The sequence below is a fragment of the Cryptomeria japonica genome, chromosome 8 (genome assembly GCF_030272615.1).
Source record: "Cryptomeria japonica chromosome 8, Sugi_1.0, whole genome shotgun sequence".
Classification (NCBI taxonomy): Eukaryota; Viridiplantae; Streptophyta; class Pinopsida; order Cupressales; family Cupressaceae; genus Cryptomeria; species Cryptomeria japonica.
Window position 1 is genome coordinate 733,209,440 of NC_081412.1, and position 19,113 is coordinate 733,228,552.

The following is a 19,113-nucleotide window of genomic DNA, read 5'->3' on the forward strand; positions in this document are numbered from 1 at the left end:
GGTTATTACAGATACACATGGGGAAAACCCTTACGGATAAAAAAACCCCATAAAGCATCATTTTATTAAAACTTTTACAAAAAATAGACAGAATCTAGGGACACCCCTCTACATACTTCCTCATGGCCAATAATACTACCTGTACATAGTTATATAATTCACTCTAAAACTCTAAATTTTCAAATTCACAATCTCAAATAAGAGAGAACCTCCTTAAATATAGAGAAAGGGTGGCCAAATACCTTAAGGGGTATTAGTCACACCTATTCAAAGTAACCATTTGTAAATAATTAATAATCAATTATTAGATTATTAATTATTAAATGGTGTATGCTTTATGACATGAGGTTTTATAACCTTCTATTAAAACCATATATTAATGTTATAAGGGTATGACCCTAACAACATTATGTTTTAAAATAAAATCACATAACCATGGGAGCTGCAAACACCCCTATAGACAAGAAAGTTAAAGCAACCTCACATTTAACTATTCCATACCTCCAGCAGATCACTTGAACAAGAGTCTGGACCCTAGGCGAACCCAGGTAGGACTTGGATCAGGATCAAAACACAGTCCAGACCAAGGATTTTGTAGAATCCGGTAGCATAAATTGTACCATTGCTTACAATTAGATATTTCATAAACTTTCTGATTTATTTTCTTGTCCTCAAAACAGGAAAAGATCTTTTTATAGTTAGCATTTAGAATTCAGATTTCTATTCTTGAGTTCACAATCTTCTTTTTTTAAACTAGGGCTTATTTATAGTGTTTTACATCATTTGTAGCAAATTTAACTTGGGATTATAACACAATATCCAATATTGAGAGACAGGAAATGTGATCACCTAGAAGTTGAGAAACTGGATAATATTCAGGAAACTTTATGTCTGTCACTCCATCAATTCTATATATTTCTTTATAAAACTCCTCCATAGCTTGGATTGTGGCAGGCTCTGGAACTTTTGCAGCTGCATGAATCCACAGACGACCTACAAACAATAAATAATAAAGATTAAGGCAAACCATATCCATAACGTTACAAACTTAAACAAATGCAGCTGCCATCCTAACAGAACATTATTTCAAATAACACAAAAAAGACAGTAATATTTAACAAAGAAGAATTCATTTTGTTTCTTTCAATCTCTAATCTATCTGGATGGACCCACGAAAAAGGAAATCCTATATCTATTTTTGCACTTGTTTAGTTAAAGAATAATATAACACCGAAGTTTCTTTACTATTTTGTTAATCTTTGGTTTCTTTCAATCTCTAATCTATCTTGATTGACCTGCGAATGCAATGCAAAGATGAACAAAACACTAAAAAAGCTTCAGTATTATATAATGTTTTGAACAATCAAGCGCAAAAATTGATGTAGGATTACCTTTTTCACTATGTTACTGGTTCTGGTTTGGGTTTGGGTTTGGTTCAGATTCGACAGTTTACCATTGTTTTCCCATGTCAGAACATATACAAAATGAAATACAGAAAATAGCTGATACAAAATTGATTTTATAGCCGATAATTGATAAAACAATGTCAATTGTCAAATGATATTTGTTAAAGTAAATCAAAATGGTTTATAAAATTATACCATAATTCCATTACTCAAAATTGTGATTGACTTGTCAAACCAAAAGTACAAATAAAATTTAACAACTTCAGATTTAATTAGAAACTAATTGGGAAAAAATGCTGCTCTTCCATCCAAGCAGCCTAAAACAATTTTTTTTTTTTGCTTTTTAAAACCAGGGCAAGAGGTCTGGGGATGGAGACCTTCCCAGCATTCAGAAGTCCAAATTAAGGCATTTGACACGACAGTGACTTTTCATAATTTTACCTCTTTTGACCAAGCTCCAGACCCTTCAAAAAATGCATTTTTATGGTTAGTTAAGTTTCCTTATTTTTATTTGTACTGCCCTAAGTGTGGCTTGTGCCTAGCTGAATGGCTAGGTCAGGGAAGGATAAAAAACACACCTTGACCAAGATCTAACCCAACCTAGACCAATCCAGGTTTGTCCAAGGTAGTGAACCCAGAGACCAACTGTTTTCAGCATTTTTATTTTTATATTGATAATAGTCTACAAAACAGGTTACAATATAGGAGGACCAAACAGGCCAAGCACAAACTGCAGAACTAGAACAATATAATGAAAACAAAATGCAACAAAATCTTGAAGGAAAATTAGGACAGCCTAGGAGTCGAACACAAGTAATCTAGTTAGACCTCTTAAATCACATATCAAAAAAGGGAAATGACCACCTTATAGATAGCAATACAAAGCAAAATAATATTAATATATAGTCCTCCCAGCAGCATTTTATATCCTTATTAAGTTATTCCTGCCAAAGTTATCAAACTCAGTTTTATCATCCTTATTTTCATGCATTTTAAATTCAACACCCTATTCAAGATTGTTCTTTTTGAATCTCAGTTCATGCTCTTGTCCATATCATGACTCTTCCTCTAACAAATGGTGCCAAAACTGTCCACAAGAAAGTCAGAAGGATCAATACTATGCCTGCACATATGGTTTAATATCTCTTCTTGATCATTGTCTTCTGCACCTTTGGCACCATATCTCTCTAGATTTGGCCACCATTCAGCCTTTTCAACTTCAAATTTACAGGTCACAGTCACCCAATCGTCCAGCAGCTTGTAAAATGTTTCTTTTGGAATCTTCAAGAACATAGTAACCTGCAAAATGGTGCAGGAAAGTGAAATCACAGTGAAATTCTCTAAGGCAACTCCTTTTGCCCTGAAATACTTCATCGTTTCTAGCTCTCCAAGTGTGCCAAAGGATTTCAAAAGATAAAATAAGCCAAAACTTGTTTAGTTCTTTATCAAATTTTCTCACAAATCCAAACAAGATTTCTTGCCAAGTAATACCACATTTATTTTCCTAACCCAATATATTACCAAAAAAATAGACCATAAATTTTTCGCAAGTTAGTAGTCAAAAAATAGATGTTTGAAAGATTCAACAACATTACATAATGGACATACATAAGGAACAAGCCCTGCATCACTGAGAACTGGCCCAACAGGCAACCTTTTTAAAATGAGCAACAACCTACAACAGAATTTTTTATTTTTAAAAAGAACCTCATCACACTAGATGGAAATCAAAGCATACATATTCCTCTGTGCCAAGTCTGAAAGCTATCAGTCCAAACCTGGGCAATATCGAGAGAAGTATATATAGTAGAATGCATTGGGACAAGTCAGAATCTAAAATCTTTCTCAGATCCTCTTGAAGCTTGATTGACCACCACCAAGGGGCAAACCATAACAAATAAGGTTGGAGTTGTCAAGAGCCTAATTGGCTAGCTATTCCACTACTTTATTGCATTCTCAGGGAAAATGGCTGAATCGAACCTCTTGGAACTTGTCCTACAAGCAATTCTCTTTCTATTTGCCAATGTTTGCTATGGAAACCATTAGGATCAAATAAAAAATTGATGATTACCTTTGGGTCAAATTCAATTTGTAATTTATGCCACCCAGTTTTAAAAGCCTTTTTCATTCCTTTATAAACAGCTTTGATCTCCGCTAGATTATTGGTTACATGTCCCAATTTTTCAGCAAGGAAGAAGGCTATAAATTTATGATTTATTTGAATATCTACCAATGCCTCCCATACTAGCTTGACCCGGATTGCCCCTTGAGGCGCCATCCATGTTCAACTTTCCATACCCAAAAGGAGGAGTTGTCCAAGGTCTATCCAACTGATTTTTCCTTTTAGATCGGATGGCAAGCGTTGTTGAAGTCTTGGGTTGCAAAGAGAGTTGTTTACATAGATGCTCCCATCTTGGAGTAAAAATTTGAGGAAGACAAGTCTTATGCTTGATAGATTCAACGATATTAATTTTGATCTTCTCCAAAACATAACGATATCCCTGCTATCCTAGTGGCAACATCTATTGTTTCTCTCCTTCCATATGTCCCATACCGCAAGGGTGATGCCAAAGCACAATGCCAGGAGGAGGTTCTGGTGCAAGAGCACCTAAGGCAAAATTGGATAAAAATGCATATAGGGTCTAGGATTGTGTTTTTGGTTTATTTCATGTAATAAGGTCATATTATGACTATTTTTGTGTGCTTGTGTCATGTAGGGTCATTTTTTATCAAATATGTTAAAATTGTTAAAATGTTGTAAAAGTTGCTTAAGCAACTTGACAAACTTTTGGAAGGTGAAGAGTCCTTTGTCTAAAATTTCAGTTATGGCCATTGGTTTTCGGGCCCCAGCATGTTAAATAGCCTCATTTGAGTTGAGGCGAGGGTTGTTGAATCACTTGGAATGCAAAAAAATCAATAAACCTCTGTTTTTCTTGCATTTTTTACTGTAATTCTGCAATTACCGTGCCTTGTATGGTTCTGTACGAACGTAGTATCGTAGAAAACCATATGAAAATGAAAGCCCATTGAGTCTAGTTTCTTTTGAATCCAATTTGGTCTTATTTCATCCAGAAATAAGTAAGATATAGGAGTTTTCTGATAACTGCCAGCAAGCCCTAGGATTGAAGGGTTTTGAAAAAACAAATGTAATAATACACCATTCCACCGTACAAAAATGCTCAAATTTGGTGGAATGGTAGGTTTTAATGTTGTCTTTGAGATTTTGTTGGTTTTTGCAGAGAAGGATGGAGTGTGGAGGGGTTTCGCCCAAATCCTGGTCTAACATCCTCATGTGTTAGACTAGAGAAGTAGGTATAAGGCGTAGACAGCATATTAGGAAGAGGATTTTGTGAGAAGTAATGGTGGATATGAGACATTTGTGATGTTTGGAGACCCTACATGCCACTGAGAAGTATTTGTGAAGCCATTTGAGGTGGGTTGCTTTGGAAAAGTGGCCTAATTAGGCCTAATTGCAGCAGTAGAAGCCTTGGTTTGAGAGACTTGTTTCAAAAGACCTCATACTCATCTTGTAGTACGTTTGTAAACTTGATAAAAGGTGACTAAATCTGTGCTCAGTTTGTTGGGGCAGAGACTAGAGCAAAAGTTATTTATGACTGTCCTAGGAAAAAGGGCTACTAGGAATCCAGTCAACTTTGTGTGCAGACCTATGGGGAATATATTCAGTCATTTGGGTGATTGAACCTGGTTGAACACTTTGTATTTGCATAGTGGAAGCCTTACAAAAAAGGTTGTAGTGAAGTTCCATGTCATTTGGATACTTGATGCTATAGGGAGGTTTATATGTCTCTTTACCATGACTGCACTTTTGGAGTAGGATCAGTCCCTAAGTAATAAAGGCATATGATCATGGTCTCCAGGGCAGGAAAGGCTTGAGACATTGAGTATACACCATATACAAACCATCCAAGGGACTATAAAGGTGAGTTGGGCGAAAGATCTCCCTAAGACAAACTAGAGATAACATGGCAAATTGAAGACTAAAGAAAGATTGAAGATCCAACTCCACCTACTGCATCAGGTTCTAACCCTTAGGTATTGTTGTGACGTATTCACACATCGTCCCATTGCAAATGGGGACCCCTGCTTTTTGCTTTCTAGGGTTTGTTTTCTAGGTCTTTTAGGGTTTTGTCTATTAGCCTTTGCAGGATGAGTGTTGTCGAGGGGATTGTTGGATTACAGGCTTTGCTTGAGCCAGGGGAGTCAGCAGGTGCCCCAGAATTAGGGTTTCTTTGAGAGTCTTCCTTAGGGCCTGGTTTTGCTCTCGTTGCTAATTGTGTCTTTCTTTGTGAGTGGGTATCATTCTTGAAGGTCCGAGCTAGGTCGAGTTGGTGAGTGATGAAGTCTGAAATGTCATCCTGATCTTCAAATGCCCTGAAATTTGGCTAAGTCTGGAATGTCCTGATCCTGAAATTTGACTAAGTCTGGAAAACTGAAGAATCCTCCAAAAACTAGATTTTGCAATATAACTCCTGGAGGTCCGAAACCACTCTCAAACACCCTGAAAGTATATATGGAATATAACTTAAAGTATAACACTTATAGTTAAATGTTATATTCCATAAAATAATCTTGACGAAGAGTCCAAAATGTCAAATTTCGCTCCTGACCCTTCCAAAGGGTCCAAAGCAAAAATCTTTATAACTCTTGTTTTCCTCCTTATTTTGGCTAGGCGTTGGCTTGATGGGAGATGAATGGGTATGTTTTTGCCTTGAGAGGGAGTTTGATTGATTTTGAAGGACAAGATTTTGACCTAAAGGGGAATTTCGCTCCTGACCCTTCCAAAGGGTCCAGAGCGAAATTCATCATAAACCTTGCTTCTTGACTTGAATGGATTAAGAACCTTGCTCCTAATGTGGATGATGATCTAATTTTGCCTTGTGAAGTGGTTTGAAGCTTGAAAAATGAGTAATTTAGCCAGGAATGAGATTTTCGCTCTTGACCCTTCCAAAGGGCTCAGAGCGAAAATCTTCCCAAAGCACATTTCATCTTAAGTTTGGCTAATCTTTGACTTGCAGGGTACCTTGGAAGGAAGCTTGGACATTCTTATTGCCTTTGAAAGGCTTGAAAGCATTGAAAATGAAGGATTTTGGACAAAAATGAAAATTTCGCTCCTGACCCTTCCAAAGGGTCCAGAGCGAAATTTCTAAAAGCTCTTAATTTTGCCGTAAAGGAAATCAAGTTTTGATTTGTTATGGCATGGATGCAAGGAAAATGACTTGCTTTTGCCTCTTGGGGTTGTTTTGGAAAGTAGAAATGAAGGATTTAGCCCAAGAAGGGATTTTTGCTCCTGACCCTTCCAAAGGGTCCAGGGCGAAATTCCTTATAAGTATACCTTTTGACCTTTCTCAGGCTTAAAACCTTGTTCCTAGGGCAAAGGGAGATGAGATTTTACCTTGCAATGAAGTTTCAAGTTGAAAGAATGATGATTTTAGCTCAAAACCAGATTTTCGCTCCTGACCCTTCCAAAGGGTCCAGAGCGAAATTCTTGGAAACTCATATTTTCTTCTTGGAGATGGTCAAATTCTTGAGTTTATGGCATGGTTAGGTGGACTTTGATGTGTTCTTGCCTTTGAATATTGGATTGAGGTAATGGAGTAGCCAAAACAAGCTCAAAATAGGAAATTCGCTTCTGGACCTTCCAAAGGGTCCAGAGCGAAATTTCCTAAAATCACCTTTTCTCCTTGCAAAATCAAGTCAAACTTGGGTTGGATGAGAGAAGAGAGGAGTTTCTTTGCCTTGTGAGGTGAATTCAAGATGAAATGATGGGGGAACATGCTAGAAATGATGAAAATCGCTCCTGACCCTTCCAAAGGGTCCAGGGCGAAAATTCTTCAAACACCTATTTTCCCTTGCAAAATTAAGTCAAACTTGGGTTGGACGTGAGAGGAGAAGTGTTTTCTAGCCTTTTGAGGTGAATGCAACTTGAAATGATAAAGAAATAAGCCTAGAAAGTGATTTTCGCTCCTGACCCTTCCAAAGGGTCCAGAGCGAAAATCCTTGAAAACATTGTTTTTTCAAAATTTTGGGCAAGACCAAGCTAGGACAAGGGTGTGAGAAGGCATTTGGATTGCCTTAGAATGAATTTTGGTTGCCAAGAATGCAAAATTGAAAGCCTAATGAAAATTTCGCTCCTGACCCTTCCAAAGGGTCCAGAGCGAAATTTCTAAAATTCCCCTTTTTTCCTTGCAAATTCAAGACAAGATTTTGGTTTTTATACCATGGGAAGGAGAAAGACAAGATGTTTTATGCCTTGGAAGTGATTTGAAGATGAAAGGATTGGAAAATTGCCCTAAAACCTAATTTTCGCTCCTGACCCTTCCAAAGGGTCCAGAGCGAAAATCCTAAAACCAATAAGTTCCTTTCAAGTTTATGCTAAGACAAGACTAGACCAAGGTAGAAATTGTCCTTGAGACCACCATTGAGTGGATGTTTGTTTCAAAAAATGATGATTCTAGGTCAGAGAAAGATTTTCGCTCCTGACCCTTCCAAAGGGTCCAGGGCGAAAATCCTAAAATCTCCTATTCTGCCTTGCAAAACGAAATGAAACTTAGATTGGGTGAAAGAAGAAAGATATTTCCTAGCTTTGTGAGGTCGATTGAAGTTGGAACACTTCCACAGGGTCCAGAGCGAAATTCTTAAAACTTCCATTTTTGCCCCAAATTTACATCAAGCTTGGTGTTGGTTGAGAATGAGGACGTCCTTGGGCATGTATCTAAGCAAGTATGATCACAAGGTGAGAAGAATTTGAGCCAGGAATGCAAAATTCGCCCCTAACCCTTCCAAAGGGTCCAGGGCGAAATTCTTATGGAGCCTGTCCTTGGAAAGGATTTTAAGCAAACTTCATTTTGATATCTTCTTGTTGATGATTTAGGGTAGGAAATGCTATGTTGAAATGAATTTATCATGTGTCCTTAATCATCTTTTGTTGTGTTCTGGCAGATGAAAGAAGACCAGGACAAGGACAACTTTCTCCAGCCCAGAATCAACAAGGACGACCTTCTCTAGCCCAGCATCAACAAGGACGACCTCTTCCAGTCCAACATATGAAGGAAAGACAAGGTGGCATCCCAGTCATCACTCCTCCAGTCGGGTTGGTCCACTTCAGCATGTCCAGATTCAATGTACCTGACTCATCAAAGATGACACTAACTTTGATGTACCTACCCCGACTATCCATTGGTCGAATATTCCAGAGAAGACATGTGTCCAAATAATGCAATTATTTCATTGGCCAGAATTGAGTTTGTTGTAACAAACCCTAATTAGGGTTTTCATTGTAAAATCTCGGCCATTGATCTCAAATTGATCCGAGCCATTGAATTGTATTGAGGGCGCTATATAAGCCCTGGCTCCTCATTTGTAAAGGCTAATAGTTAGTCAATAATAGCTAATAGTTAATAGTTAGTAATAGAGGCCAGAACAGTAGAATAGCAATTAGAGTAGATTAAGAAGAGAAGGCAAGACATTGTTGCCTTAATTGTAAAGACTTCTTTTCATTGAAGATATGGTGGAATATGTTGTTTCTTTGCAATGTGCATGGTCTCTTGTTGAATCTTCATTTTTGATGATAGATAATTAGATTGCGTGAAGAAAATTGTTGAATGCACCTATGTGGAATCCATCTAATCCAAACCACTAGCCTCTTGCTGATGGTAAGTGCGCCTTGCGTGGTCAACTGGAATAAAGTGAGCTTAATCTTAAGTCGTTACACGTCTATTGTTCATGCATTATCTTGAATGGTGATCAGTGTCTGATGGTGTACGATTTGAACATATTGGAAGCACCCCTTAGAAGATCGCATTGAGCTGGTGTCTAATTGTTCAAGCTTGATGGTGAGACCCACCCCAGTAGGACTCCACCTAGTCATCCATCCATCTTCTCGCATCCTAGATAGTAGAGTAGATTTCCTGAACCCTGCATCTTTTGCCATTTGTTTGTCTTCCAGTTAGTGAATAGGACTTGTGATTCCAGAAAATTGGACGTTTAGATCATTGAGTGTAAGTCCCCTTGTGATTCCAGCAAGTCACATCATACCGCAAAGAGCTTATCCACACGTAGAGATCCTACATAACAGAACCTTGGAGTTACTCCGACTGATCCTTCAACGAGATCTTCAGCAGTCGGGAACTTTATTCAAGAGAGGATAAGATACCTTTAGGTATTTTATTCTGTGTTTGGTCGTGTACAAAATACACATCAACAGGTACATGGATTTGTCATGCTCTAGTCAATTGTTCAAAAGACTAAAAGTTGACCCATGGAAGATTATACACTTTGGATGAAGACTGCCATAAGGAGACCAGCAATGGACATTAGAAAAACAAATGTATGATGGTTTCTTCATTGTCCAAACACAAAACACAGTAAACCGGGCCATAAAAGCCATGTTTCATGAGCCTATCCCCCTTTAAGACTCTTCCGTTTAACACCAACTACAAAAAGAAGCTCACCTTGGGCCATATAACAGGCTGCCATATAGGCTTGAAGATATCCTTCAACAGATGACAAATAGTCCTGCTTAGAGCAGCATAGCCTGGAGAGACCATATATTCACCTATGGTGCCATGTCCCCAAGCTAGGAAATCAACATTAAGGTAGTTGATAGAGGATGACCCAAGCGAATTCTATTTATTTGAGATTGTTGCACTTCCCACACATGAGCCATTCCTGAGAGGGAATCCAACATTTCCCTATCTCCCAGGGATGAGTAATGGGCTAACAATAGTAAGCAACTTTGATCCATCCTTTTTCATGCATAGCTAACATGGTAGCCTTTGACTCTGGGGATTGAGTTATAAAAGGTAGATGCCTATCCCAAGAATCAATCCAAAAGTTAGCACTCTGACCATCATGGACGACCCAAAACAAATTCCTTTTTCTAAGAGCTTCCCTGACTTTTACAACAAAGAGAATGACTGATCGCTTGGAGGGAGGAGACAACCTAATGATACTCTCAAAGGTGTTATTCTTTGCATGCTTGGCTCAAATATTAGCTACCCACAACTAAAATGGAGTCATAAGCATTCTCTAGTAAAGTTTAGCTACCAAAGCCTTATTGTGCTTGGTGGAGGATTTAAAACGTAAGCCTCCATTTTTCTTAGACTGACAAAGAGAACAAGGGACTACTTTCTTTATTCTTGCGAACCACTCTACATAAAATCCTAATAAAGGGAATCTAGTTTTTCATAATTCTACCTAGCATATAATGTTGGAGTAAGCCAAGAATCTGAAAGCACAAAAAACAACTTTCCACTAGTAAAACGATAAACACAATAGGCTAATCTATCATATAAATGAAGGGTGTATAAAATGTACATAGAAGCCTTGCATTTATAGGCAAAAGGTAGAATGAGGTAGGGTAGGACTAAACGATTGACTAACCCTCCAAAGGAGCAACACTTGTGAGCTCACTTGACAAGTGTGCAAGCAAGTGTCAAATATGAATACAATAGGTCTCTCAAGTGATGAGGACACATGTCTCAACCATATGAAGTGAAACAAAAGCATAAAATAGCCTAAATAAAACTTAAGCTAAGTGTGAATTAGTCACTCACTGGAAATATGATTAGCTAAATAGTTTGACAATGATTCTATTTACACTAACACCCCACCTAAGTGCAATGGGAACAAAGCTCCTCTCCAAAAGACAAATGATGCATTAAGTCAAGAGTAAAAGTGAAGAAGATAAGTGATAGAAGGACGGACTCGTGACGAACCCCCAAGGACTACTTCTAACACAATGTACAATATGTTCCCCAATAAGAGAGAGATAGAAGAGAAAGTGAGAAGGAAATAACTCTATACGAAGATATGTTTCCTCCCAAGAATAAGATGAGGAGAGAAGCCATGCAAACTCCCCTTAGAATGATGCCTATAGTGCTAGTAGATTCTCGACACTAGATGCTGAACAACATTTCTCCCATTAGGAAGAAACAACACCGAAAATATGTGCAAGATGTCTTCCCATTCTTGATAGGAAGATGTAGGAAGTACTATGAATGTCTCTAAATTTTGCACATGATTCAAAGACTCAGTAATGCCCATGATGGATGCTTAATGATCGCCAAGCCAATGGTAGACTGCGACAAATACTAATATGATGGATTAGGTACCACAGAAGATTCAGGAACAAGGACCATGGATGTATGGTGATATCTTGACTGATGTGAATCTGATACTGCTGCAGTGATGATGAATGAGTCGTATTAAACTCGTGAAGATCTATAAATTTGTCATGATAGAAGCTGATGTAGGTGAGGCAAGAGCAATATCCAAAGATGGTAATAAAGTGGCAACAATATTGATGAGAGTATCATCAAATAGAAGACGAATGTCGTCAAATGTGTCATCCAAATCTACAAGGTTGGATTCTATAAATATAAATGAAATGTCTGAAAGATATGCATCCCAATGTGGCAGATCTAGAGAAACAATAGCAATGTCTTGATGCAAAGAATCACTAGAACTCATGGACGAGACAACACTGAATTCAAATGTAGCATCAGGTGATGTGGGAGATGAGATCTCAATGCAAGCCATGCAAATACAAAACTTGGCAACTTGAGATCTCACAAGATGTTTGAGTGAGTCTGGATGGTGTTTTTGCAAGTGCAAAACTTGGCAACTTGAGGCCTTGTTTATTACATTGTTTTCGTATTTCACAAAATCTACAAGGATATAAAGTTTGTAGTTTCTTTCCACAGTTGTAATGTCCCCTTTTTGAAATAGGATTTAATAATAAATTATATTAAATTAAATTTTAATATTTAAAAAAAAAAAACATAATACAATTAAAATATAATTAAGTTTAATGAAGGGCCAAAAGGCATGAAATGAAGAGTTGTGACTCTCTCAAACATGAGATATAAAAGGGAAAAGAGTTCATTTGAAAGGGGATATTGAGGAAGAAAGAAAGAATGGAGCATGTGAATCAAGAAAGAGTTTATAGAAGGACAAAAGGAATGGGAAGAAAATAAGGAAGTGACTCCTTCAAAAGGCAAAAATTATTGTTGCACCCCTCTTTTTGACGTTGACAATACTTTTTACTTACATTTTATTATGAGGTAAATTTACATGTGGATTTAGTTTACATCAGATGGATGATTTTAATTGAACATGTGTATTTCATGCTTATCATTAATGTTCAATGATATATGATTATTGTTTTGTTTCGATGTATTTGATGATGATTGATAGTAATGGGCTACCTACAGTTGTAATTTCTAAGATGGATGCAAGATGATCCACCCTGCCCTCCAGGATAGAGAGGGAGAGCATCACTGGAGAGAGAGACATAGACCCAGTGAATCAGGCGAGTGATGTCATCCGAGTCTCCACACACGCACACATAGGTTCAAGTTTGAGTTACGGTCGACTCTTTGATTGAAATACCTTGCATCACGTCAGGTAAGTGTCAGTTTGAATCTATGTTGACCCTAGGTTGTCAAAACCTAGATCTATGTGTTGGTTGGATTTAACCTATGTCAAGATCGTTGACCTCTAGGTCAAATCTTTATATATGCAATATTCTTGTCGATACTATCATTATTATTTCATCAACACATATATATGTAGATATATAGTTAAGTACAATGTATACACATGCACGTATATGTATGAAAATATACATATAAGTACATGTATATGTATTTATACATATAAATATATATGTATCAAAGAAAAATGAAGACAAGAATTTATTTATTTATACAACTTAATGAATTGTGAAATATGGGATTAATCACCATGTGGCTTTATTGCCAAACTACGTAATTTATGAAGTTATGATTGTATATCAATGATGGCAAATTGCAAATGGCTTAATAAAGCCTTTCATCGAATTGCTTATATACATATTTGGTTTGATTTTTTCCCTAAGGCCGAAATCGGCAGGTTCTATATCTATGATTTATTGATGCGAATGTTTTGATTATATGCTATGATGGCTTAAAGCCAGATAGCATATACCATCACATTTCTCAATTTGATTTTAAAAGAGTTCTTCTTGCGGATATGTCCTCTGTTGTTGCCGCCTTACAAGGCATGATGAAAAGAAGTCATTAGACTCCTAGAAACCGGTTCTTGAAATTGCTTTTTGATATGTATTTGAAAGCACAAAAGATAACTATCAATACAAGAAAGAACCGTATTTTCTAGGCATTTTTAATGAATGCGAAAGACATCAATAAAAAAATTGGTTAGCACCTTATTCTTAGGGGATTCGTATTTTGTAAAGGGTAGTGGAGGTAAGGAAAAGCAAAAGGGATATATCTGAAAAAAATAGTTTCAATTTCTTGGAGATTTTTCATTGTCTACTTCAGTGAAGAATAGAATATGAGAGCTTGAAGGGAAGTTTTGTAATCTGTTCTTGCAAACTGTTTTGGGACATTTTTCTGAGTTTTAGGAGCTCAAAAGAGCATATGAAATCATTGATTTTATAGTGGATAGCCTAACGGCTGTAATAGAGATATGAATATCATGGCTACCTACGCATGAGCAATGCTCAATGTTGAATCAAGTTCTTAATCTTTGAATGAGAGCTCAAAGTTAGACTGTAGTTTGCAGTGATATAATCATCTCACCAGGTATTCATGAGAGAAGCTTGATAGTAGTATAGAGCTTTCTTATTATCTGCCTTTCTGTAGAGAGTTATTGGAACTCGTACATATAGTTGTTTGGGAGCTCAATATGGATGGATAAGAGACAGTGAAGTCTCGCTACCTGCACGGATAAAAGGAGAATTCTACGGAGAACTTACAGTTTTTCAATCCTTTGTCAGCTCAGCCTACTAATCTGCAGGCATGCTTTCTTACTATTTAATTTGACTCTTTCCTTGAAGTAATTTATAGTTTGAAAGGAACCTTACTGCACTCAGTAGAATGAACTTAGGAATGAAATGGACTGCATTTTACTTAATTTCAATTTGAGAAACTTAGTTTAATTTCCTGTGCATACGTAGAAAGACTAAACAAGGGATTTCATCTCTTGCGAGAATGAGCATAATCTTTATTGAAGGGAAACGCAATTTCCATTATTCTCATATATATACTAAAAGATAAAAACTTCCATAATGCGATTATGTGAAAAAGGAAGGTTATACCTTGTATCGAGTTTATTAAGAACAGTGAATCTGTTGTATTATTTTATTACTCTAACTTTGTAGAAGGGTATTAAATTATTTTATCATGCAACAATGAAGGAAAGTGATAGTCTCCCAAGCTCGCATATATGCATAGAGGTGCAAGGGTATTCTAAATTTGTGAATAAATACGCAAGTAGGGATACTATTGAGTTTCTTTGTGTGCGCCACACTTGTTAAGACACTAGATATCAGATTGAAACCATAAAGGACAGCAAGAAAGCTGAACCATATTCAAGTTTCTTTCATATTAAAGGCCATACATGTTGTAACCCATGAATTACTAGATGAATAAGAACTCTCTGTGAGAATCTTTATGACCAATAAAGCTGAAACCAAGTTATAAACTAGTATATAAAGCTGGCCAATAAACGTCATAGGAAAAGTTGATGTGTTAAACAAAAAGTCATTTTGTTCTCCAGGTGCATTATAATCGCACCAAGTCACAAGTGTGTGTTGATGTGTTCTTTATGCACTTCATACACAAAATAGAATGCCAAGGTATCTTATCCTCTCTTGAACAAAATCCTCTCGAATGCTAAGCTATGTGATCATACGAGGTGACTCCAAGGTTCCAAATGTCAAATCTTGACATGTGGATAAGCTCAATGGTTTGATGTGATATTGCTGGAATCACAAGGGGAATTTACGTTTCGCATAAACTCTTGCTTGAATGCTGTCGAAATTTGAGATCTAATTGACTTGAAAAAAAGATATAAAATAAGGGTCAGAGAAATATAATCTACTCCTAAGATCAATGATAGTACCAAATCATGCTAGGATGGACACATTCCTTAACCAAGCTTTGCTTTGCCATGTTGCCAACAACTACACAAAACCGATGCGATCATCCAAGGAAATTAAAGGTTTTCATGTCATGAATCATTCACCCAAATCATAGTTTTAAAACTCGTGGACTCGCCACGGACTCGCGAGTCCATGGGAGCCACGAGTCGACTCGCCAAGGACTCGCGAGGCGAGTCCTGGCGAGTCCATCTGAAAGACTCGCGAGTCTTTTGCATGGACTCGCGAGTCTTTTAGATGGACTCGTGCGACCCAGAAAAAATGTCATGCAAGCTTTAAAATTGAGTTTAACATGTGAAAAAATTTGGTCTCTCCGTCAGGATTCATATATGGAATATAACATTTAAGTATAAGAACTTATACTTTAAGTTATATTCCATATATACTGTCAGGATGTTTGAGAGTGGTTTCGGACCTCCAGGAGTTATAATGCAAAATCTAGTTTTTGGAGGATTCTTCAATTTTCCAGACTTAGTCAGATTTCAGGATCAGGAAGACATTCCAGACTTAGCCAAATTTCAGGGCATTTGAAGATCAGGATGACATTCCAGACTTTAAGTTATATTCCATATATACTGTCAGGATGTTTGAGAGTGGTTTCGGACCTCCAGGAGTTATAATGCAAAACCTAGTTTTTGGAGGATTCTTCAATTTTCCAGACTTAGTCAAATTTCAGGATCCTTCGGCGATGCCCCTTGACCCCAACTTGGGGGCGTTGCCCCCAAACCCCCGTCGAAAAATATAAGGGGAAATTGCGCCGATGGAAGTAGGGAAAATTTAACCTCCGAGTCTGATTAGGCTCCATATAAAAGCATAATTAGCATTGAAGAAATCTTGGTATTATACATTTTAGAGTTGAAAGTTTGAAACTATGAGTATGTGACGTGTAATGTTTCAATTATGGCTCTTATGTTCTCTAAATGCATTAATTTCTTTATGTTTTTTTGTAAAACTACGGTTTTTTTTTTTGCCGAGTCCTTGCCGAGTCTTTCACGAGTCTTTCACGAGTCCAAGTCCGAGTCCAAATTTTTGGTTTGCCGAGTCCGTGGCGAGTCCGAGTTTTTCAACTATGACCCAAATACCCAATACACTAGCACAACTTGAATAAACATATCCATGATTGAACTTAGCACATTTTAAGGTTCAGGCTAACTATGCACTATAACTGAAAATCACCCAACCACAAATAGTAGGAGCCAAGGAATTATCAACATCCACACATTACTCCATCACAATCAATGAACTTCATCTAACATGAGGATACAATGAGAAACCATGCAATATGTAGAAGAAACAACACATTCCACCATTAATTCAATGAAAAGGCTATTTATTTACAAGATTGGCAACAATTTCTGCCTTCTCCTACTCTACTCTAACTATTTGCTAATTGCTTGCTATCTAACATCTATTAACTATTAACCCTTATAAATGAGGAGAGCAAGCCTTACATAGTGCTCTCAATACAATTGAATGGCCTAGATCAAATCCAAATCAATGGCAAAGATTGAAAGATAGAAACCCCAATTAGGGTTTGTTACACCTATTACATGGCATTTAATGCTTGACCAATGATAAAATTACATTTTTAGGACACATGTCCTTTGAATTTCAACCAATGAGAGAAGAGGTTAAGTATATCGAATTTTGTGCCTCCACATGTGGTAGTTATCCTCTTTGTTGGATGAGTCAAGTGCATTGAATCTGGACGCCCTGACTTGGAAGGACGTGATTGGGTGAAGATGACTAGGTGCCACCTTAGTTTACTCCTTGTAACTCATCACAAGTGCTTGTGATTCAAGCAATATCTCTTGATACTCAACATTTCCAAGCGCTTGAGGTAATGATAGGTGGGAGATATTCCCAAATTGCATCATCTTCTAGCTTTGATTAACTCTTCTGGAACTATCTCCTTGATCCGTTTACACAATTTCGCCTCCTAGATTGGGAATTCCCTCTTTGTGTAATGCATCCACTCTTCATACTTGTAATGATCCTGGATTTTCTCATCTTGATGCTCTTCACCGAGATTCCTTTTTCATCCTTTGGGAACTCTCTTGTGTGGAAACTCCTTCCTTAGGATGTCTAGAACTTGTTCTTGCATTGCACTCCATCTTGAATATCCTATCTTAGATTGCTTCCTTATCCTGACAAGTATTCTTGCTTCCTTATCCTATCTTATATTCCTTCCTGGACATTGATCTCTACACTTGCTTTGTAGTGCCTTTCCTTTGATGCCTCCTTCCTGTCATGATTCCTTCATGCTATCAATACAATGCTGAAGTTGTAAAGAGGATATGCTGATCTCCTCCTTTGCATTGTGAAGTCCTTGTATTTGATTCCTCGACCCTTGAATATCCTGACTCCTCCAAGTTGTAATGTCTTCTCTCCATCATTCTACATGCTCACTCCCTACATTAGACCTTGATGTTGCTTGCAGCCGGCTCCTTCCCTTGATCACCTGCAAAAACAAACAAGAAAGCATCAAACACACATGTAATAAAAAGCTTTCACATATTTTCCAAGCTTTCTAATCTGATATGTCTTCCTAATGGGGGTGAAATGGTGCTCTAACTTCTGATCTCATGTCTGATTTTACTGATTTCAGGTTTGATTGGGGTTTTCAGTCTGAGATTTCACCTTTTAGAGGTCTGATCGTGAATTCTACCAAGTGGTGGACAAATTTGTTGCAAATCACCAAGACTGCCGTGGATTTGGGCAGGTCAGGAAAAAGTGCTGCCTAGGACTGGCCGGGGATTTGAGGGTGAAGTGAAAGCCAGGGATTTGAGGTGGAAGTGAGGGAATTTCTTCATGATGGACATGGATTTGGGCCTGCAAGGGAAGATTTACAAGGACTGCCTCTCACAAGCCATAGTTACTTAATCACTTTACCCTTCCTCAAACTTATTCATTTGCCGGATCAAACATCAATGTTGCTCTTTCATTTGCCAAGTCAAGGGAAAATTAGCCATTGCCGTGGATTTTAGGGGATAAAGGAAAAATTATGATCATGGCTGGGGTTTTGAGGGTGCAAGGGAATTTCTCAAGGAAGTCTGTGGATTTGGAGGGGTGAGGAAGTCCGTGGATTTGGAGGTGCCAAGGAAAAGATCCTTACTTCTACCTTGAGTTGATCACTTCCTTGCCTAAGTTTCACCAAGTGTTGGGTACCTTGTTCATGGGGTTGACTTGGTGTATTTGGGCTCTTCCATCATCACCTAGACCTTGAGTGATCTTCATCAAACATTGCATCTAAATTGATCACCTCCTCTTTGATCGTTCCTCGCCTCCATGCTCTATCTTGAGGAAATACACGTGTTCACTTGACTGCCTATCACACCAAAGACTCATCTTGTCTTGACCTAGAAGTTGCACTGTGAAGCATCACTCAAAAACCACCTTGACTCTTACCTATCACTTACTGACGACAAGGCATTGCATCCCCTCACAAGCAAGAGGTTAAAGACTAAAGAAACTACTGCCAAGCTAGACGACCAGCTAAAACAACTATGCTAGAAAGCCATAAGTGGGGGTCCCCATTTGCAATGTTGTGATGTGTGAAAATGTCACAATAGTGTGAAGGGTGATAATTTTGCATGTTTCTTAACCTAAATTCTTGTATGTCATTGTGATGAGATTACATCTCCCTTTTAATGTTTGTTTAACTATTGTCATGAGAACTAGAGGCAGTTGCTAGAGTCAGAGGATGCGGGTATGCTCGACTAGAGATTCCATGACAAATCTTGA

The 19,113-nt window shown here is 37.6% G+C and overlaps 1 protein-coding gene across 2 annotated transcripts in view; it reads right to left on the reverse strand.

The window, feature by feature from the left end:
- Positions 1–19,113, reverse strand: part of LOC131040825 (uncharacterized) — a 77,771-nt gene that overhangs the window by 30,556 nt on the left and 28,102 nt on the right. For both annotated transcript variants that reach the window (XM_057973791.2, XM_057973784.2), the window contains exon 2: positions 850–993. In XM_057973791.2, the coding sequence (XP_057829774.1) occupies positions 850–993 (144 nt within the window). The remainder of the gene's footprint in view (positions 1–849; positions 994–19,113) is intronic.